Raw genomic sequence first — 22,623 nt, forward strand, 5'->3', positions numbered from 1 at the left:
TTAGGAATTGGGTTATGTTGGTAAAAATAAAGAATAAGGACAATAAAAACGTTTTATTTTTTATTTTATAACAAACCTGTATATTTTTTATTATTATTGTTTTGTCATCTTGAGCTGAGTATGTGTTTTCCCAAAGTGCAATTTGAAATACACATTCAACGTAAGCAGTCACCCTTTATTGAAAAACATAAAATAAAAATCCATTATTGACAAGCATTATTTCTGATGAGAATTGCAAGTTTAATCAGAAATAATTCGACGTTGTCTCACTACTCCACATGCCTGCGATCTGCAGGTATTTGTTGGGCATTTCATAGCGCGCGCTCCGATGCGCGGGGCGAGATATCAAAACAACCCTACAGCGCGTGGCTCGCGCGAGTGGGGGAGCTGGGTGTGTTCCATCATCACGCTCTCCAGATCCGCTGTTTGATGCTTCGTTATCAATTCAACTGAATAAGACTCAGTGTTGATGATAAAATGAAAATAAGAATCGAATTAGTCTGGGATCAAAATGTATCGTTAAATGTCTTGTCTGATAGAGATTATTATTTTTTTGTCTTTATCAACCATCACTTAATAGACGCATTCTGATGATAGCATTGTTGTCATTTTATTAAACAAACGGTATCTTTTTATGTCTAAAGTTTATATTCTCTAATCAGTATGGACACACGTGCTTGACCTCATTGACTATCCCGCCTTAATCTCAAACTCAGCACACAACTGTTTTTAATTCATGGTGCAGCGCGCGCACGGCTCAACATGCACAGCATAGCAACAGCGCAACTAGCGAATAGAAACCTCAAATACTGTCTCTAGGACCCGGGTTAAGGCGCAGGAGGAAGCACCATTAACACGTCACACTTTGAGTGGCTGTTGCTGAGTAGTTCAGCATACTTTCCCCGTCTCCCTCCCGCCCGTCTGTTTATTTTGTCGGTCCGGGCGTCTGTGTGTTGTATTCATTATAAAGTACTGTTTACATCCCCAGAATCTGGGTTGCCGTCGACTTGTGTTTTTCCCTTCCCCCTATTAGGTTATAATTATGATGTCGAGTGTTTCCTTTTGTTCTCTAATTGATGCCCTTAATTAAGACTTTCCAACAACAAGCCAATGCAAGAAAATTCTCAGCCGAGCTGTTTGTTTACATACATTATTCATCTGTACCACTTTCTATGTTATTTTCAATGAACAATAACAAGCACATGTCTACTGTAGCCTTAATCACCTCTTCCCTAAATATAGGCTAGACTAATAACATCAGCAGTGTAAAAACAAGACAATCACTCAGTATGTAGTCTGTGTGTATGTCGATGTCTCTTTCCCTTCCCAATTCAATTGTGCAGTATAGCCCCATTTTTTCATTTATTTATTTTTATTCGTTTAAAAAAACGTCTGGGGAATTTCCACAGAGAAAGGCTCTCGCTCAGTCTCTCCGTCTGCAGCGTGCCCTTGGTCAGGGCTGCACCCCCTTGCACCCCACCCCTCCCTGCTGCACAGCTGTCGGAAACCCCCCCTCCCCTCCACCCCGCCCCTACCCTCCCCGCGTTCCACGACCCATACAGCTGTTGTCGCGGCCACCGGGTGAGGATAGCACAATAGTTTACCCCCTTTTTCCCATTGTATCTCCTTTTCTTTTCCATGGACCGTTACCCCTAAGTACTCCTGCAGGAGAGAGGAGAAACTGGAAGGGGCCTCAGCCGGCCAAAACAGCTGTCAGCCCCATTTCACCGAGGAGCTCACCGAGATATATCGGCAACTTGGCTTCAAATCTTTCCTATCCTGTAGCTTTTGAGGCCAAGTATGTATTGATACCTTGTCAACATTTGTTCTTGTCTGCCGTACCTCTTTGTTCCCTTGCTGTACACAACATTGCCAAATCCATCTTCCCCCTCCAGTCAATTCAGCGAAAAGATAAACAGCAGACAAAGACACATATTTTCAAAGGGTGGGGTGACGGACTCTATAGAGTTCCCAGCGCGGGGGTGTAGGCCCACAGTAGGCTGTAGTATTGATTGAATTAGTTATCCTCCCCTTGTCTCACTGCCCACTTTGTTGTCTCTCTTGTTGTTGTTGTTGTTGTTGTGGTTGTTGGTTTTGTAGGTGGTGCGGTTGTTGTTGTCAGGGCATTACTTGGGTGTTTGGTGGATTTAGGAGACATTCCGGTCAATCTTGTTAGTGGTGTAAGCCTCCTTCATTACCCTCCCTTTCACTCTCTTCCCCTTCTCCCATTCGTTCCTCGCTTTTTGTTCTGCCCCACAACCGTGCGTCTGCCGCCTACCACAACTTCCTCCTTCTCGTCCCCCGTCTCCCCCCCCCCCCCCCCCCCCCCCCCCCCGGCTCCCTACCTCTTCCACACCTGCCCCACACCCACACCCACACCTACCACCACCAGCACAACCTGACAGAATGAGACGACACACACAGACACAGACACAGACACACACACCCACCCACCCACCCACCCACCCACCCACCCACCCACCCACACACACACACACACACACACACACACACACACACACACACACACACACACACACACACACACACACACACACACACACCTTATTTTCCTTTCCGTCTTGTCTATAGATGCTGCTAAATAACCTAAAGTCCTCAATTACGTTCTCAACATGTGATATCATATGATAACGATGAGTATTTATTATAAAATTCAATAATAAGAAGTTAGGCCTATTATTATTATTGCAGTATTGTATCGCTCTCATAGAACATTGTGTTCAGCGTCATTATTATACCTAAAATCACTCGCACATAAGGTACGCTTTGTTGGTTTTCTTTTAATCCCATTTTTTCCATAATTGCAGAACTATGGCTATTTGTTTTAAAAATGATTGTTATAAGTATTATCATATTTTTGTATTAATCATATCAGAGGTTATGCAACTACCAAACAATGGCGGAAGGAGAGTCCTGCTCCTCAACTTCCCTCCTTCATTAGTTTCTGCAGCGGTGTATCTGTGGAACATGTCTGGGCCAGACCCGCTGCGCCGCCACTGTGGCTCGCTGCTGCTGCTGTAGACTGGTGTGGCCGGACAGATGGGGGGTTGGGCCAGAAGTATCCGCTCACCAAAATAGAAGCACACGACGGACGGTACAGTACACCCAATGTCTCGCGGCTCATCTGGGGCATTCCTCTCTAATGGTGTCCGGGGTACAGACCCCACCCCACCCCACCCCTCCACCCCCGTCTCCCTGTCCCCCCTGTTCATGATTTATCATCCCGCTACGGCCCCCCCCCCCTAAAAAAAACCACACCCCAGTAGTACTGTCCTAACAATGGCGGTGGTGGTTGTTGTTGTCTAGTCTGGAAGAAAACCAGGACCCAGACACAACACGACCAAAGCTGCTTTTTCTTCTTTATCGACAGAGGTCACAGCCAAGTGAACCGGTGACAGTCCCAAGGGCCTCAATGGATGGAAGGACACAAGGCGTCACATTGTGACACGGACCGTAAGGGCTGACTTGGCTAAATGCCTTGCTCTCGTGGAATACTTGTTCCAGGGTTTAGGTGACTAATCTGAAGCACAAGACTCTGCCTCACCGGCCCAGTGTCTTTGTCGCTAATGCTTTTCGTCCTGCTGTGCTTCTGACTGGCTTTTGCAAATAGTTTGCATATCGGCCGTGGCCCGTGGGCTTTGTTTGCTATTAGCTTTTTCACCATTTGGCCTTTCATGGTTCCCTTTCAATGATTATACACATTTGGACAAATGTTCCAGAATGTTATAATGATCAGAGTAAATAACATAATGTACAATGTAATGTATACATATATTGTACATTATTCTTGATTGATTCTAGAAGGATTGATATTTTGTTTTTGGACCTAAGTTTGTCTGACATAAATGCAGACTTGGATGAACTGCATGGGCGGACTTCTGCATTGTCAGCAACTTTCATTTGTGGCGCCCTCTCACTTAAATGTAACCGTAATAACACTACTGTAGCTCCGTATGAAATCACCCAGGAATGTATTTAGAGTAGATACTGAGGTATGTAAAGGTACTTCTACTTTGTTTTCTTATTCAACAGACTTAGATAGATCTGGATTTTTTCATATTCCTTTACTTTTTAGTTAATTTACTATTATTTACATTTTAATTTATTTAAAAGCAACATAATATATTGTGTAAAAAGCAAAATTATGGGGACAACAAGGTTTTGTGTTTGTATTAATTTAGAGACGAGAGACGAGACAACTGCTTGAATACCATCCTGACCAACATGCGTATTTATGTAATGGCCATTCTTAAAAAGGCCCGTGCTGCCATCTAACGTCACAAACAAGTACTTCAATCATTTATTAAAAATAACACCTTTCTTATCCCAGCAAACGTCAAACGTCATGATGCAATCAGTCAATCATTCATACATTGCTTTCAAACCATTGTTCTAGTATTATTTGAGACGAATTTTAAGAATTGGCCTATTGCCTTTTTCCGTAATAGCCCATTTTTACCCGTTAATTGAATTTGGCATGATCAATCATTTGTAAATACATGCTCTTCTACCAAATAAGGGGTATTTAAAGGCGTGCGGCTTTTGATTATCATACACTCATCGGTCGAGTATACATATAGGTTTATCAAAATACTACTAACCAGTGTCTATTTATCTATGGTTTCCGTATATTCTGAAGATATTTTGGCACACAAAATAGAAAAACATACCTTCAAGTAGGTTTCTAATTATAGCTGTGTGCTACCCTATAGCTTTATGGCTAGCCTGTTAGCTTTCATAGCTTTTCAACCAGGGGCTATGTAGAATAATGGACTATATAAGAACGTTGCTTAGAACATTGAGGTTCTTTAAAAAATATCAAAGTCAAGCTTGGGAGTCATTTATTTAAGTTTTCCGTTTCCATGACCACAGATGATGAACAATAGTCTTGTTTGTAGGCGAAGACGAGAATGCGATTAAAATGTTTGTGTGGCATTCTGAGCTCAGTCATAATAATTATAATAGTTACAAGCGACTGAGCACGAGGAATGAAGAAAAAGATACACAGGCATATTTACAAGTTTGCCTATCCATGACTTGACATCATCCCCCCAACCCCATACACACACAGTACGCATCCATGTGCTCCTGCTCTTACTTCAAGATAATGGATCCAGATATTGAGCCCGGCTCAGAATGTAGATCTATCATCTTTCAGGTGACGTTGCTGGATGCTGATACTCATTTAACCTCGGAGTGTGTTCCGTATGCTCAAATAAACTGGGACTGGATGATGTGTAGTGGATTAAGCTGTCATATTAGTAAAAACAATCCAGTCCAGTCTCAAACTCAATAATGATAAACAGAAGTGCAATCAGTGACTTGGATAGGGCGGACACAAAAACGAAAGAAGCATTTTCAAAGGGAGGATCAATTCGGATGATTTGAATCATGAAAGAGAAGAGTCAGTGCGAGGGCAGAGAGAAAACATTTGGTCTGATATCCATCTTAAGTGTTGATCTGCGTAGCAAAATAAGGCAGAGAGCTAAAGAGACAGAGGGCCCTCCCCTGCCTCAACTCCCCCCTCCATCCCTCCCCATCCGGAACCGTTTTCAACCTCCAGCTCCTCCTCTATTTGGAGAGCTTCTTCATCCTGTCGTCCAGGGAAGAGAAGTTCTCCTCCACCGCCTTCAGGTTCTCCGTCATGGTCTGCTGCACCTGGGCCCGCCGAGTAAAGAGATTATACATACATTAAATACATACAAAAGGGCACTCGCGCACGCGCTCGTGCGTGTGTGTTTATTGGGATTTTAATTTTTTTACTCCTTTTATTTTTTTTTAGGAAGAAAAATTTGCAGAAACGGAATAGGAAAAATGGAAAGAGATAGGCACAATGTGGATGAGTTGAAGGGGGGGCGAGACGTGCAAAGAATGAAAAGGGCATTAGAAAGAGCGATGCAAGGCGCAGAAGAGAGATGAGGCTACAAAGAATTAGGAGACTGGGCGAGTGAGAGAAGGAGGCCAAGGACAGCTTGTGAAAATGGCAGAGGCGAAGAAACCCTGGGAAGCCAGAAACATATCGTGTTCATAAGAAACATACGTGTTCATAAGTCAGATGCAATAATAGGACGGAGCAGGAAGGTTCACCAAAACAAGTTTTGAAAATAAAAGACTAAAATGATCAGTTAAATATATATCTATACTAACTCTATACTCTTTTCTAATTAGTAGAGGCAAATATATTTTTGTCAATGATTAAATACCGATCTTCTTGCTAGAGTGTTGCGTCACATTAAAGAAATCTTAACGGAGTAACGGGCCAATGACGATCAGGTCACGTGATACTTGAGATTCCACCTCCGCCCAGACAGAACGGCCATTCTGTGCAGTTTAATGTTCAGGTTTTTCAGAACGTCAATTATGTTCACGATTTCAAGTATACTCTCACAAAAATACCCAAAAGTATATATATATATATGCTGAAAATGTTTTTGATAGTGGTGCCATGATATATATTTATAATAATTATATTCTGATATATTTATTAAGCCGCCCATTTATTATGACCTTAACAACCATTAACCGTTAAACCCCTTACAGCACAATACCACGCAGCCCCTCATCCTGTGTGCTGAGCCCGGAGCCAGTCCTGTGTACCTGAGTGAGCAGCGTGCCGTTGTCCTTCAAAGAGTTGTTGATCATCTGCTGGGTGGTGTCCAGGTGGGTCAGCAGCTGGCCGAACTGCATGGCTGGAAGACAACCAGGGAGAACAGGTGAGCACACCACCGCAGAGCCGCCGTCACGGCGAGACTCGTTCACCATGCAACGCCAACGAGACAAAGAGCAATTTGACGTGTGTATCTGTTTGCATCATACAAAATAAAAAAGTGGGAGTACAGGGGGAGGAGTGTGACAAATATGAATTACGGTCCAATGATGAATACATCTTCATTCGTGGGCTAATACATTTGTTTTTGTGTTAATCGGTGTGCCGTCAGACGACACAAGACTCCAGAAATAATCATTTCAGCTAAACCCATTCAGCGGGGCACATTATCTGAGCACTGTGACAGACTGGAACCAATAGACACTCGGCATGACAAATGAGCCCTTTCATCTCGTGGGCATTATCAATACATCTATTAATGAGAGACCTGTGCATTCATGACTGAGATATTAAATTGCGGGAATGTGTGCACTCTTTGTGCTCCTTATATTCCAAAGATAAAACGGGCACCATCTCAAATCTACTTTATTTTTCAGTTTCCCTTTTTATTTCCAGCCTTTGTTAAAAGTCGAAAGGCCCCGGTTCCGGCTGATTCCTTTATCTGTTTCAATCCCATGTTTGCTTTACTTTTCATCTTTTGTGCCTCTGCCACCCTTTCCATATTGAGATTTGAGATGCAAATCCCACGTCTACAAATTACGTTGGCTTCGAAGTCGAAATAGTTTGAAAAAGTGAATTGTACGGCCCCCTGAAGAAAAACAAAGCCAAAACATCACTTAGTTGTTTGGTTGAATCAGATGACTCCCTCTGCAAGTTAAACACATTGTTATGCATGCTACTACATGCATAACCTCTGATTGGTTGATGTTGTCAACCTGCTGTTTTTAAGCGTTTATGCGACACACCTGTCCACAGACTATGGAAACCGAATTGAAAGGGGAGCCAGCAACCCTGCCCCAAACGTAAAATAACTTTAAGCATGCGGTTTAAGGGGGGTTGGTTCGGACTGTACCAGCCTGGGTGATTAAACCATCGTGAGCCTCTCTCCTGGCTTCATTACAAAAAGCTAGTGCTATTGTTTATGTTCGTGGCAAGGGGCCCCCACGCCCAACGCTCTTTGGCAGAATCGGCACAAGGAAGTCCTTCTGACATGACACTTCTAACGGAGGTCTGATTGCAGCTAGGGGAGATGGCTTGATCACCCGGACCGGTGTTGTCCTTTAACATGGCCCGGGGTACGGGATTGGGTGTAGCCAATAGCTGGTTTTAACAGTACCTTGCTCATGCAGCTCCTTGACAGCCACCAATCGCTGCACCACCTGGGGTATAGAGGTGGCCATGCCGTCCCACTTCTGCACCACGTCGTACAGCTGCGACACCTGAAGGGGACGGACGAGAGGGACAGTGAGGGACACAACGCCAAATAATACGCTCGCCCAAAGGAAGCCATTCTTCTACTATCCTTATCCATCCGTCATTCAGAATGATGTGCTTCTGATAGTGTGTAGCCAACTTTGTAAGTAAGAAGATATCTCAACATTTATAATCAAGAGGATCTGACTGGTGATTTTACTGTTCACTACAAAAAGCCACCATCAAAAACAACGTATTCCCTTCCAGGATTATGTGAAGCCCACTTTTCAAATAATTCTGGCAATGTCAAAAATAATAATATATTGAAATCTCAAAGGGGTACCTACTTTGTTTTGCGTATCAGCGTCCTCAATCGCTGTCTTGTGCTTTGCAATTTCATTCATCTTCCCAAGGACGCTCTGCATGAATATCATTTGGAACAAAAATGATACTTTGTCATTCCTTAATTTAGAGACTTAGTTGGAAAGTACAGCTGAAAGAGCTATTATAACTTCTCTTCTGTTCGAGTTATGCAACTTTAGATTGAATGTGGGTTACGCTACCTGCAATCTGGCTTCAACTTGATCCAGAGTGGCTGAGTCCAGGGCATTGACTCTTGCCTGCAGCAACTCCATGGTGTCCTAACACACACACACACACACACACACACACACACACACACACACACACACACACACACACACACACACACACACACACACACACACACACACACACACACACACACACACACACACACACACACACACACACACAAAATAGCCCACTGGAAAGGGCCATCACTAAAACACAAACCTGCAGTGTCAAATCTTAGCCAAACTTTTTTCAAACTTTCTTCCCCTACTTGAGAGTCTGCAAAGGCATGCAAACTGGCTGCCATTGATCTGGTCTGATTAATGACCGAGATTTTAGGTGATAGATCGAAAAGAACAAAAAAACTAAGTGTTTTTGTTGACTGTAGATGGTGTACCCATCAGGCATCCTGTCTGCGGACTCACCATCAAACTGGCTCCCTGTACCCCAGCACTCAGCGGGCCCTGGAAACACACCACAACACGCCGCTCAGATACCAAACATCTGCTTATGCTTTTAAGTCATGCGATGCGGAGGGGAAAAACAACACAACCAAATCTGTGCGCTGGTGTATTTTAAACGACAGGGAAAACAATACAGGGCTAACACTTGTCTGTGCGCTGTGCGTGTGCGTGTGTGTGTGTGTGTGTGCGCGTACCTGTTTGTCTGATCCCGAGCCGACAGCCATCTCAAGCTCGGCTAGGCGCTTCTCCAGCTCTGCCATCTGCAGGGATGGAAACGAGACACGCCTGGTTGGTATCCCCCGCCACAGCCTCCCCCACCCCCTCCATCCTCCCATCAGACACCCAACACATGGGAGTCTGCCGCCGATCCTCCTCTTACCTGTTCATGAGCTCACAGACACAGTGCTCAGAACAGTGGTACCGGTGTTAGACCGTCCCCTGGCGTTGCTGTGCACCAGCCTCTCTCCGTCATCAGCCCCCTCACCTTGGCGGCGTCGTTGAACTTCTCCTGCTCGGGCCGGCTGTGGAGCTCGTACAGCACGGCTCCGTCCGGCGCCTTGGCCCCCGCCGCCTTGCCCTCCCCGGTGGCCCCGCCGCCGCCGCCGCCACGGCCGGCCTTCACCGTCTCCAGCTGGGTCAGCAGACGCCTGTTAGAGGGGCGGGGGACACGAGGACGCGGCGTCGGCACGGATGGCTACTGCGAAGGTACCGCCCCCCCCCCCCCCTCCCTTGCGGCACGTACGCCCGTACCTGCCCGCCCCTCCCCTTCCTGCTGATCACTAGTAGTACTTACATCTCATCACCCAACGGGGAGACATAACGAGCTCCTCAGCACTTTCCTTCTGCAGAGCCCAAGTGTTCCCACGGCTCCACTGGAAATCACCCCTATTCAGCATTTTACAACTTGTCCCCCCTACTTTAATAAGGGAAACCAGACCCTGACACTGGTACGATTCAACACCTTATTTTAGACACAAGTTTAGGGAGTGGTTTAAATACAAACGTAGGACACAATGTAAATATGGACTCAAAGCGCCCTCTGTAGGTTGAACGAAGGCTATTGCATAGCACTTGCTGCCCGCTTTTGGTTACCAGGTTAAGTCAATCACACATTCTGGCTACCTCCCACCCCCTCCCCGACTCCCTGACAACTACGATGAGAGCGAGGGCGGGGAAGGGGTGTACCTTGTGCTAGACAGGAACCAAAAGCTGACAGTGGGCGGAGACCATCTCAGAACCAGAGTGGGCGTTTCCCCTGTCCTCACCTGGCGAGCGCTCCGTCGGGGTCGGCCAGGTTAATGTGGGCCTGTGGTCCCAGCAGGGAGTCCAGATGGGCCGAGACCAGCTGCTGCTTGAGCTGCCCCACCTGCTGGGCCAGAGCCACCGGGTTGAGGCGCTCCTCCGCGCTGCTGTCCTTGGTGGTGGCCTGGGCGGGGGCGGGGGCAGAGGAGGATCAGAGACTGTTGGGCGGGAAGTGGTGACCTCCTCTGGACGGTCACGATTTTCAGTATATCAGTTTTGGGTTGGAGAAGGGATAATGGTGCTCATATCCTGGGCTGGAGGACCAGGTTCTAGATATTTAACCATTTTACCTACATTTCTACCTACAAATATGTCCAGTTTTAGAAACGTCCTTTTCATTACATGCAGCGTTTCCTGTGTGTGTCCGCCTGTGTGTGGTGTCCGCCTGTGTGTGTGTTTGCGACTGTGTGCGCGCCTGTGTGTGTGCGCGCGTGCGTGTGTGTTTACCTGGATGGCGTCCACCTCCTGAGTGAGTTCCTGGATTTCGTTCACCAGCCGCTGGTATTTCTGCTGAGGCGTCTCCTTCACTCCACTGCCCTCTCCCAGCTACATGCACACACGGGTAGACCAAACGCACACACAAGGACGGAGAACCAGGGCACCATCAGAATCTCTTGACATGTTATCGTACAGCATTGTGTACCACTCTCGAGCTAGGCATTTAGCATGCAGCACAAAAAGGAAAAATGAAGGGAAGAAAAATAATGCTGCTTTCCCAATTGGAATGACACAAGGAGCAGATCTTTTACAACCAATCATTTGGGACCACGCGATTACAGGGCGTGGAAAGTACTTACGATCTCATATTCTCCTGACTCGTAGCCCACCCTTTTGCTCCGACTGATTCTGTCTGAGAAGTCTGACAAAATAAAAAGAAGAGAATTCAAAGATGGAATAGAACACAGCATAACTAACAAAATAAATCAATTGACAAGAGCGTTGCGGCGTTTTGAATTCATAAAATAGGCTCTATAATAAAAATGCATTACGATCCGACGTTATTATAAAAGCAAGGCTTGACGCAGTATGTATACCATTGTACAGAGGTAATATATCCTAGCTCTTAAAACGCCTGAATGGTGGCCCTTTCAGACACACACTGACCAAGTCCTTTGGTGCTGATGTGCTTGTCTTTAAACTTGTCAAACGCTGCGTTGGGGTTGACCACAATCCTCTCCACGCTGTCGCTGCACAGCTCCTCCTGCCAGACACAGAGTTAACCAATAAAGTCAGGGGGTAGGCAATCCAAAAAGGCAGATAGCGGTGAGTCTCAGTGGGGAAGCTTGGCTGCTACGACTCAGAACCGCCATATAGGGACAGTAAAACAGGGTGTGAAATATGAATGGCATGCTGGGAAATTGAAAGGACAAATTTGGACGTCATCAATCCCTGTACTATCCCTTTTTGATTGGTAAGATATGAAACACCTCATTTCCATGGTAGTGCTTTTGAATGATAAGATCCCAGCATCAGACATAAAAGGGTATTGGAGACATGTATCCCAAATTGCGGCAGTAACTTCACATGCTCTACTTACATTTAACATAATAAAATAAAAGATCCCAGCAGACAACAATCACCAAAACTAAAGAGTTTAAACGAGGAGAAGACTAATAAATAAAGGGTTATGCCTAAGGTGTAGTTCACAAAGAACACATTTGCTATGGTTAAATATATATCACAGACAAAATTAAAAATAAAAGCCTGGTCCTTGGCGGGAAGCAGCTCTACTCTTTACTAAAAGGGACGACTCATTGGTTAGTGACTTTGAGGAGCACACATGGCTACATTTGGGGATCATTCTTGATCACACAGTGATCAACTGCAATCAGGACAAAATAAAGTTGAGGATTAAAATGCTAACGACACATTACATCAGAGAGATAGCAAAGAAACAGACACAACAAGACACACCTAAAGGCCATGCACACGCAAGACAGCTGGACCAAAACTGTTTGGCGAGGGAGAAGATGGGAGGGAGGGAGGGAGGGAGGGAGGGAGGGAGGCAGGCTCACAAGACTCTTACCAGCTCCTTGGATTTCCAAAGAGAGTTAGAGGAATCAAAAGGAAGAATGAATAGAGAAAGAGAGAGAGAGAGAGAAGGCAAGAGGTAGAGATGTAGAGGGAGAGAAACAACACAGATTAATGTGGTTATCACATGCAGCGCACACAACGGGAGCTGTAGCTCGAGGTTGGAGGAGATAAGAAAGAGGCCAGTGTGTTTGGAGAGCGCCTGCCGCAGACGCTGCATAGACTGTATCCTTAAATTAGCACATTTACTCCTTGGTTCTTTCCTCTTCTCAGGGACGGTCAATGCAACCAAACATGCTGCCGTGGCTCGCTGTCAGTTTAAAAGCATACTGACCCACTGGAGTGTTATTAAGGACTAGCAAGGGTGACCAGTGAAAAGACACTATTGGCTTGTTCACACCGTGGTGTCCAGGGGTGATGCGTGATTGGGCTTTGATTATATTCAACACCAGGAGGTGGGGAAATGGGTTAAGGGGAGTGTGGAGGGGCAGTGGCAGGAGCACTTGTACATTCTGTATAGATCTTTGTGAATTATGAAAGATACAAGAAGAAAATATAAAAGACTCTTTACCACAAACAAGCATTAGCATTAATATTAATTAAGCAATTGTTAGTCAAGTTATGCATAGGGAAAGGTTGGTTGAAGTAAAGGTTATATAAATATAGGTTATCTAGGGAGAAGGGGATGTGTAGCAAGTCACTCAGCATCTCATATTATACATGTTACTGCTCAGCTCCACTGAAGCCATCAGAGATGCGTCTCCTTCAACTTTGTCATTTGGCTGGGAAACCCTGTCATAATAGTCAAACGGAATGTGCTCCACAGAAACCAGACACAGTGCAATCGACGCCTCCGCCAACATTTTTGAAACGCATAAATTCTCGAGGAGAAGGCTAGAGTCAACTCATAACTTTATCTTATGAATGCTTATGTAATTCTTTGCACAATTTTTTTTAATGTATTAACCAACTTTCCGTCAAGCTTCCTGTGGAGCACATGTAACGGGGGTTGACATGAGGCTGATGGTGACGCAGACTTTTCAGTGGAGCCCGGGGGTTAGTCAAAGAGGTTGCAAAAACCATTGACCATTGAAATAAAAAAATATGAGAAATCAGAGGCATCAGGCTTAATTTCAAACTCTCACAGTGTGTAATGGAAGCTAGATCAATCTATTCCCAATTCATCCAATTCATATATACCAAAATGTAGATTTTTTTTAACCATAACCCATGCAAAGAAAATACTGCGAGATCTTAGTCTTACTTGCACAAGCTAGGTTTCCAGGAGGGGTAGCAGTCAAAACAAAGACCGCGGAAGACACATGAATGCAATGAAGGAAAATAGCCAATTAGCTTTTGCTTTGTTTGTCAGTACACTGTTTATAATTTGAAACTTGCATGAACAAAGAAATCTGATGCGCTGCAAGAGCAGTGCAATTACATCGCATATCGACCAAATGTCATTACTAGCATTTATGTAGCTATATATTATGCACACAAAACCTGCTATTGAATTTGTCTCAGGGGAAATAACACACATCCAAGTTAGTATGTTGTTGACTAGTTATATATTAAAGCATTCTAGATGCTAGACATTAGAATACCAATTCTAGGATGGATTACAGAAGACATGAGTATTAGTCACAAAACATAAACTTAAACTTAAAACAGTTGGATTAAGAGCAGACATAATACAGCTGATCACAAGAGAACAAGTCATTTAAATTAATATCGTATGGGTTATTTACCGACTCAAACTGGGCCTGGTCATCTTCTGGAAGGTCTCCGGTTTCGTAAACATCTGGCTCGTTAAAAGCCTGTTAAAACAAAAATCATTAAAGTCAGAATGACAGGTGACGTTAGCTTTCCATTCTGGCCAACGCCCCGGCCCATTCAGAAACACTTTATTTCTGCATCTACTCAATAGAAAACATCCAATGCGATGCCTCACAATGACAAGACGACTATCAGCTAGTTATAGTTGAATAAAACCAAGCCATAATCATCCATCAACCTGAAACAATGAAGGTGTACCTGCTAGAAGGATAACAGAAATCGGTGGCAATAGCGAGCTAATGCTAGCTTAAAGAACACAGCTTATGTTTGCAACTTACGATGCCTGGCAAATTGGCGTATTTGGGATCGGCCATTATTTGTGGAATGCAAAATCAATGCCCGCTGTCTCACAAGTTAGCAGTTTATGAAACGATATCGACGTTATAGGAACGGTAGCAAACAATAAACGTTAACGCTCAGGGCTAGCAGTCTGTCCGCCGGGGATGCTAGTGCTAGCTGGCTGATGTGGTCATTCGTTGGGTTTGACAGCGTACACTTCAGACATGCGCAGCGCTACTGCGAGGGGCGGGTCTAGGTTTCTACCAGAGATAAAGTGCTCCGCACTCCGGCAGGAGATTAGGAACACAAAAACAAGCGCTACCTTTACAGAGCAGCAGATCGCGGTTGTCCGTAACGAATGTAACGGCTACTCTATTGTTGAGTGTTTTTCCTCTTTATCGAATCCCGTCTTTCAACCAAGCATTTTTCATTAAAATGACTCTTAATAACTAAATGCTAACATTCTACATTCAAATTGGGTACTTTTGCGTTGGGTTTACTTTGTCATCATATTGTTACCAGATGAGGACACGTGGTGGGGCTAAAGAGCTTAGAACAAAACTTCTCATTCGATGGTTACCGGTTCCAGCACTTCAGTGGTGCTGATGCGAGTAGCCAGTTTAGCCACGCCCCGCCCCCAATAGAAGACGAGCGTGCCGTCTGTCATTGATGCAAGGCATGCCCAGCAAACCCTGCAACCCATGCAGTCGCAGCCAGCACCAGCTCCTGCTCGGATTATACTACCAATTACAACTCTTTCTTTTTGGACATTGAACTGAATACAAATTTGGCTGAAGTGCGTTTCAAACTGGCAAACTCCCTCTACTGGGTGCAGCCTGTTTCATATGCATTTTATCTATTATGTTGTAGACTCTTATAAACTAAAAATGTGTTTGTTCTTCTAAATGCTGCCATTTATGGGATACATCTGCAAGTTGGAATAGCTCCTGCTCTCTGTATATGCAACGCAGCCCAGAAGACAAGGAGGACTGTTGAAGCTTTCAACCAGCCCCCCTCTCTGTTTTTGGAAGCTCTGTCTAATTCTTCACGATGGCTGTAGCTAACACAGAATGCAACATTAAGGTGTTGTGTCGTTTTCGCCCATTGAATCAGTCTGAAATCATCCGTGGAGATAAGTTCATCCCAACGTTTCAAGGCGATGACACTGTCATTCTTGGGGTGAGCTACTTCAGTTGTCCATGTCTCTCTATTCTCTATTTGCACATTTAATTGATTACAGATTAGTACTCTTTACACTGGGATTGCTGTTAAGCTGTTGAGCATTCAATTTGAGGATCCATGAATCTAAAGCTAACCTAAAGTTTAGGTCTATATAAAGTATGGTCACACTAAACATAAATGCAAAAATTGTACATGCTTATCCAAATTGTGGTAATCTTTTTCCAGTAGTGTAGGGATCCATGTCACAACTATTGGACATCTGCCAAAGGTGTGTAACAGGCACTACTAAAACAAAATGCTGAAAAATAAATGAAAAGAAATGTAATGGACACCATATATTTCTAAGTATCTAGTGGACCCTCTTTTAAGCAACCATCTGCCGATTTTGTGTGTCTTGTTTTATGTACATTTACATTATATTGGTCTCAGTGGGAAGGAATGTATTGGACACATTCACAATGCAATTCATAAAGATATAAATATCCTGAATCCTGATAACAAGTGATTATCATGTTTAATGGTTTATCTGAATCCAATTAATTGATTTTCCTGCTTGGCCTTTGAAATCTCTCCACACTGGCCCTGGCTGACAGCAGCCCAGCTTGGTTTCACTGCTTTGGACTGAGAATGAGGATGATGTGAACTATGAGCGTGTGAGCATGTTGGATGATAGATAATAGCGTCAACGATTAAAATGCTCGGGCCCAGCTGATGATTAGGATTTTACATTAAAAATGCAAATGTAGTTAACTTACGAATTCAATATGCATTGGAACCAGGCATTTCATTAACATATGATCATTCACCCCCCTCATGTCTATGTGGCTGTCCTCCACAATAATAAATAATCTACAATATATAATAGTGAGCATGTTGCGTATATGATCCTAGATGTGCTATCATTTTCCATAGTACATTTTTGGAACAGCATGATATATATATTTTTTCCATGAAATGTTTTATCAATTTTGCATTCTTATCTTTTTCATATCAGTCCATAAGGAGAATATGATGCGATTTTGCTCTGTTACATCCCAAAAGGTTTTTTAGATGACTTAAATGCAAGCAGAGTCATTTCTCACATCAACATACACAATAAACCTGCATTGATCTGCATGCCTGACAGTCACGTCTGCCAGCCAGCCTCTGTAGTTTTAAGGGTCGAAGTTGCTATTGATCTGGCCTATCAAGTGGACATGTTCCTTAATCAATATTTGATTGAGTTTTGCCCACGTTATGGAAAGAAGGAGGCGGTCACCAGAGTATTGGCCCCATCATCCTATCCTTCAAGTCCTCGGTTCCTCTGCTGTTTGTATAAGACCAAGGAGGGCATGGCTGCATGCTATACCTGAACCCTTTACTGTATATCCTACGCTATTGCAGATGTGATCTGCTGGTGGTTTCTCAATATTTCTTTGAAAGCATCTTTTCATGCATATAATGTGATTTCAGTGGCAGTACGTGCATTAACCTGTCAACAGGTGGAGATTATGCATGCAGATACCTCCGCCCTCGCGGAGACGTCGTGGAATGAACGAGTGGGCACGGGTTTATACTGATGTATTTTTCACTGATGGAATTGCTTCTCAAAATGTCAATATAAAGCAGCCAGAAGGCAGGTGGGTTGAATGCAGATAAGGGGAAGGGAAGCATTGCACATCATTAACTACATTTGTATGCATTTGCATGGGCCGCTTCCGCCTCAATCTCAGACTCCCGCCATCGGTGTTCGGTGTGTGATTACAAAGCGTCTCCCCGGCACCCATCCTTGTATCTCTAATTACCTCTCCAAGCCAGTGGAATGTGTGGTCCTTTTGTTTTGTTCCAAATCGATCCAAATCGAGACTCTAGCATTGTTTTTACTCCTGCCCCATTTTTGCCTGATTTGGTTCAGGATTGTTATTGTCAGCATAAAGGATCCTCCCGGTAAACATGTAATCAGAGGTTTACTGTGCCGTAAAGTGAGTGGTAAGAGGGACCAGTCAGCACGGCTTCAGAGAGAGCGGTTCCTGACTGACGAGGTGGAGCCTCCCCCTCATCCCTGAGGTGAGTGAGGCCTCTTCCACCAGGAGAGGTCGGCCTGCAGGGCACACACTGGTATTTGCTTAAGAAACGTTTCCCCTCCCCAGAGGCCGGATAAGCTGACAGAGATGATTGGGGGCGCTTGATTGATCGGTTTGGTTGGCTGGTGCCAACAACCGGAGGGAAAGAAGGTTCAGAGATTGCACTGTTGGGTTTGGATTATGATTTCAAAGGACACGCCCCCCTGATTCCCACTGATTGATCATGGTTGAAATGTGTGTGTGTGTGTAGGGGGTGAGTGACAAGCACAATAGTGGGAGCCATTAAGGACCATTGCATCCATTAATGGGGGGTAAATATAGTGGCGCGATAGAGTGCATTAGCGCAGTGCAGCATTCATGGAAGAAGTCTGATATTCATAGAATTGTTCCTGCAAAGGACCCTTTAAAGACTTACACTTAATTCTATCTTCAAATGTGAATCAATGGCATGGATAATCAAACTCGCATCATTAGGCCAACCTGTCATTGATTAACAAAGGCCATGCTTAATAGATGATGACAGACATAAGATTGTTATCATTAATAAAAGATGCTTTCACTGCATAGTTCTCCTAAATTCTGTGAATCCATATCAGGATGAGTAGGCAGTGTCGATAAACATATATGCAATCTTTCATTTTGCCATTTCAGAGCTAGCTTAATGTACTGTATGGTGGTTGCCTACATATCCAATTTATAGCAACAGAGGCGGCAGAGAACCATCAAATGCTAAAATAAATGCATTAATGCAGGTTTTAAAGGTCATGCGCAGGAGGAGCTTCGTAGTTATATACATAGACAGAGACGCAAGGATATGTCACTGTATGACTCTTCCTTATTCATGGCTTATTAATTGAACCCTGACACTTCGACATAGAATCTGCTGACGAGGGTGCAACACTTGCTGTCAAAAGACATTTGGAGACCTTTCCGGCTGACAGAGATCAAGGTTGGTCTTTCAGCCTTCAAGGAAACAGTCCCTCATTCATCGGAGTTCAACAGCAACCAGGGGAGAAATCAGAATGCAACGCGTTGCTGCAACCACAGTGGAGCCATCAACTTCTCTCCCCCAGAAAAGACCAAACAGCAGTATGTGACAAGCAGTCACAGAAGAAAAAAACCGATTTATAGTTCTGCAGTGATTGGGCCACCATCCACTCAAGTCCCTCTCTTAGCCACCAAAGCCTCAAAGAGACTTGATAATACAAATTGGGAGTGACTTTCTACTCTTTCAGTGTGGCTAAGGGGGCCACCTCTGCTACACACTATGGTTATAAGCATGCTCGGGTTATGGCTGTCTGCTTTGGCCTTGGGCCTGGACCCTTGTTTCACCCGCGGTTGGCGTGACACAGCTGTCTCCAGTGTTTGACCGTGTGGAATAATCCATCGCAAGGCCAGATTGTCCATCACAATTTCCGGCGAGATAAAAATAAGTGACACTATGAAACTTTGCATCACTCCGCCCCACTCGCCAGGGAGATGGGGTTTGGCTTGAAAACAGCATGCTTAGGAATCTCTCCTTGCTTGCTTGACTTGCTTGCCCCCCCGCTGGGAGAGTGTGCCTGCAGCAGCTCCTGTTTGTTTTCTATTTATTAATAAAGGTCGAGATCCTATTCATCATTCGCATTCGACATTTGCATAAATGAATGAGACCAGCGTGATTTTGTCTGCTTATTCTTAACCCTATGTGACAAGTGAGTTGGTGTGAAGCATTTTTCCTGTGAAATTGTAGGTGCTGCTGTCTCCTCTTTTGGCAAGAGTTTGCCTACAGACGTGAATGACGTTTGTCTCCAAAAATATACCATCCTTGTTATACATCAGTATAACAAAGATACATTCAATATACAATAGTATAGTTGGTGATTCATATGCTTATTTTGTAATTGTTTCCTACATCGCAAAGCTGTGGAATTTTCAGAATTGTATCACAGGTTATAAATAAGAAATGAATAGACAATGGTTAGAGATGCATGGGTAGTGGTACTTGTTAACAGATATTGCGCACATGGTATATTGACTAATTATTGGTATGGCCGATTATGGCATCTTTATTATTTATCAATAAAAGTACTACTATTTACTTTACTCACTGAAGCATATCAGCAGCACATGTCGGTCATGGAGAAGGATGTTACCACCTGCAAGTCCATAATAATGGCCACTCCCAGTCTAAGGCTTGGACTGCCCTCGTCATTTCATTGCATATATAGGCGTGCGATTAAACCTGTATCTGCCTTGACTTTGACATACGGAGGGTCCTCTTTTTCTACAATGAACAGTAATGTCCCCCATTCTGTGTTAACAAGAGGAAAGGAAACGCCCATAAAAGAGCCATTGATTTTCTGTTGGTCCACAGACAATTTATAATTCTATAGCTCAGCCGTCCTTTCGTTTTTTATCTCACTTGTGCGCATCCAACTGTCTACCACAGTGCTGTGAAGTGGAGAACTGAAGCGCTGCAGGATTCCAAAAGCTTACTTCTCCATACTAGACACTTCACATTGTAGGCCTACAGCCAGTGTGTTTCTGCCCGTTAATAGGCAATCACAAGGGCTTTGGTGGGCTGGCTCGTTTAGTGTGGGACCAATTAAAGGAACCTAATTGGTTGCCTCTGACACCAATCGACCAAATGTTTGATTGGGAAACAGTATTCCAAACATTCAACTTTGCCAAATGGCATTTGGCATTTAATTAAACAAAAATGTATCATCCATTTTATTATAACGCGAGAAAACATGTCTCTCGCATAGATCTCATTTGGCTAGGGTTCCACCTGACCAGGAACGGTTTTTCACTGTCCCTCTTCTCAAAGGCGGTGACAGCTGTATCACACATTTCCCAAAGCATAGCAGACATTATGTGGAGTTGCTGCTATCGCTACTTTACTGCTGTAAGCAAGAAAGATTTATCTGAGAAGCCATTGCTCTGAAACCTTCTTGATTTCCCTCCACCTTGATGTACCGAAATGCGGATGTCTTGAAGCCCAACTCCTGCGTCTATTTAAACGCTCTCATCCCTGCACTGTATGCAGGCCCCTCAATTAGACCCTGTAATAGGATGGGAGCTCAGGGTCAGGAAGCAGAATCCATGCACACATACACACACACACACTACTATCTCCTCCCTGCAAATGCTATTGCAGCCACTCTATGTGCTCAAAGTGATTCTGTGTGCAATTCTGTGTCTGTGTCTCTTTCTGTACATAGGGATGCCTGTCTGTGTGTCTGAGTGCCGTTATGTGTCTGTCTGACTCTGTGTCTTTCTCACACTCTCTCTCTTTCTCTCTTTTGGGTCTCTGTGTATATCGCATTATGGCCGTCATTGTATTTTTCATTTCATTTCCATAGTATAATGAGTTCACTCCAGTTTCATTTCTTCCCCAGCAGCCGTTTTGTAAGATGATGAGGGCCTCAAATGCTCATCTTCCGTCTCACTGACTCAGGTAGAGGTCTTCAGTGGGCGTGAATGAATTCACTGGCAGATCCTCTGCTGCCAAAGAGTCTTAGTCTATACTAGTTTATATACATATAGATGTCTTACGCAGTATGAGACCCAGAGACAGAAAGGCTTACAAGATTAGAAATCAGAAAAGCATGGTGATTTAATTACGTGAATCACGCTTTCATGATTGAACCACAGAACACAGTTTACCATTACAGCGCTCCGTTTCTCCCCACTTTCTCACTTTTGCAATATTAACAATACATATTGTGCTGTCGCCAGTCACACTCAACCGGAAATTAACACAACATATGCTTGGCTCGGTTATTCGTTATTTTTCCTGTTCTCACATATGTGTGTGTGCGTGTGTGTGTGTGTGTGTTAGGGTGAGATAAGCCTGTGCTGTGTTTTTCCCCCCAGTTGTGTTTCATGTGTGAAGTGGGCCGGAACAATGCGGCTCCCGACCAACCCGCGGGGACGCTGGCCACAGCATCCTTTCCCTTATTAGCTACGATCCTTTCTCTCTGCCTTCCTCCCCCGCCTACCCCCTTTACCCCCCCACAGCTCTCTGCTTTCCTCCCCCGCTACCCCCTTTACACCCCCCCCCCACCCCCCCCCCCCCCCCCACCCCCCTGTCAGCCCTGGGGTGCTCGAAAGACTGCACATGGCAGCATCACAAGTACACACAACGACACACCACGCTCTCACTGAGACCCCCCCCCCAGCACGGAGGGGACGTTGTAAGTGTGTACGTGACGACGGCAAAAGCACAGGACAGGACAGCGTGCCTGGTGTTCAAAGTCAGGTCGGTGATCTACATGAAAAGTCCTGACCCCTGCTGGTAGGGCCTCTTCCTCCCCCTCCTCCACCTCCTCCTCCGTTAACCACGCGTCACTTTATCGAAGTGACGTCGTAGAACACAGACATCTACTTCACTCCCGTCCAGAGAACGTGAGGTTTTTTTAAGAAGCGTTCTGCTCTGGGTACGACAAGCTGGAGGACTAAATAATGAGGGCTTGCCATGCAATTGATTGCAGGAGCAACGAAATACTCACAATACAAATCCTCTTGGCTGGAGGCCCTCGAACTGAATTGTTACGGCATGCATAGCACGTAAAGTTTACTGCGGCAACTAACGTGCAGTGATTTTTCCAAATATTGCCGCAAGCCTGTCTTTATTCATTTCATAATAAACTTGCTAATTGCACCTCATCATTTTTTCAAATGTTATCCTTTCTGTGAAAATGATTCTTAAATTAATGACATCAATTATGTTTTCAGGTAAAAAAAAAATGCAATTAAGTCTCACAGCAGACTCAACGTTTGTGCTTATTTTAACCAATCATGTCTGACATTAGCAATTACTGAATAATAACTAGCTAAAAATATA

At 44.4% G+C, this 22,623-nt stretch overlaps 2 protein-coding genes across 2 annotated transcripts in view; one reads left to right on the forward strand and one right to left on the reverse strand.

Annotated features, from left to right (window-relative positions):
- Positions 1-4,737: 4,737 nt before the first annotated feature.
- Positions 4,738-14,757, reverse strand: dctn2 (dynactin 2 (p50)). Its single transcript, XM_056605638.1, has 14 exons — positions 14,547-14,757; positions 14,181-14,249; positions 11,506-11,602; positions 11,199-11,260; positions 10,849-10,947; positions 10,365-10,525; positions 9,584-9,746; positions 9,294-9,359; positions 9,061-9,099; positions 8,605-8,682; positions 8,389-8,460; positions 7,965-8,067; positions 6,619-6,710; positions 4,738-5,679 (listed from the first exon to the last, which is right to left on the reverse strand). The coding sequence occupies exons 1-14, from the start codon at positions 14,580-14,582 to the stop codon at positions 5,593-5,595; spliced, it is 1,224 nt and encodes a 407-aa protein (XP_056461613.1). The 5' UTR covers positions 14,583-14,757; the 3' UTR covers positions 4,738-5,592.
- An 840-nt stretch (positions 14,758-15,597) lies between these two features.
- kif5ab (kinesin family member 5A, b) overlaps positions 15,598-22,623 on the forward strand; it is a 69,722-nt gene continuing 62,696 nt past the window's right edge. Inside the window, exon 1 of the mRNA XM_056606534.1 lies at positions 15,598-15,726. Within this exon, the coding sequence (XP_056462509.1) occupies positions 15,598-15,726 (129 nt within the window). The remainder of the gene's footprint in view (positions 15,727-22,623) is intronic.

The sequence above is a fragment of the Gadus chalcogrammus genome, chromosome 13, assembly GCF_026213295.1.
Source record: "Gadus chalcogrammus isolate NIFS_2021 chromosome 13, NIFS_Gcha_1.0, whole genome shotgun sequence".
In the NCBI taxonomy this organism is placed as follows: domain Eukaryota; kingdom Metazoa; phylum Chordata; class Actinopteri; order Gadiformes; family Gadidae; genus Gadus; species Gadus chalcogrammus.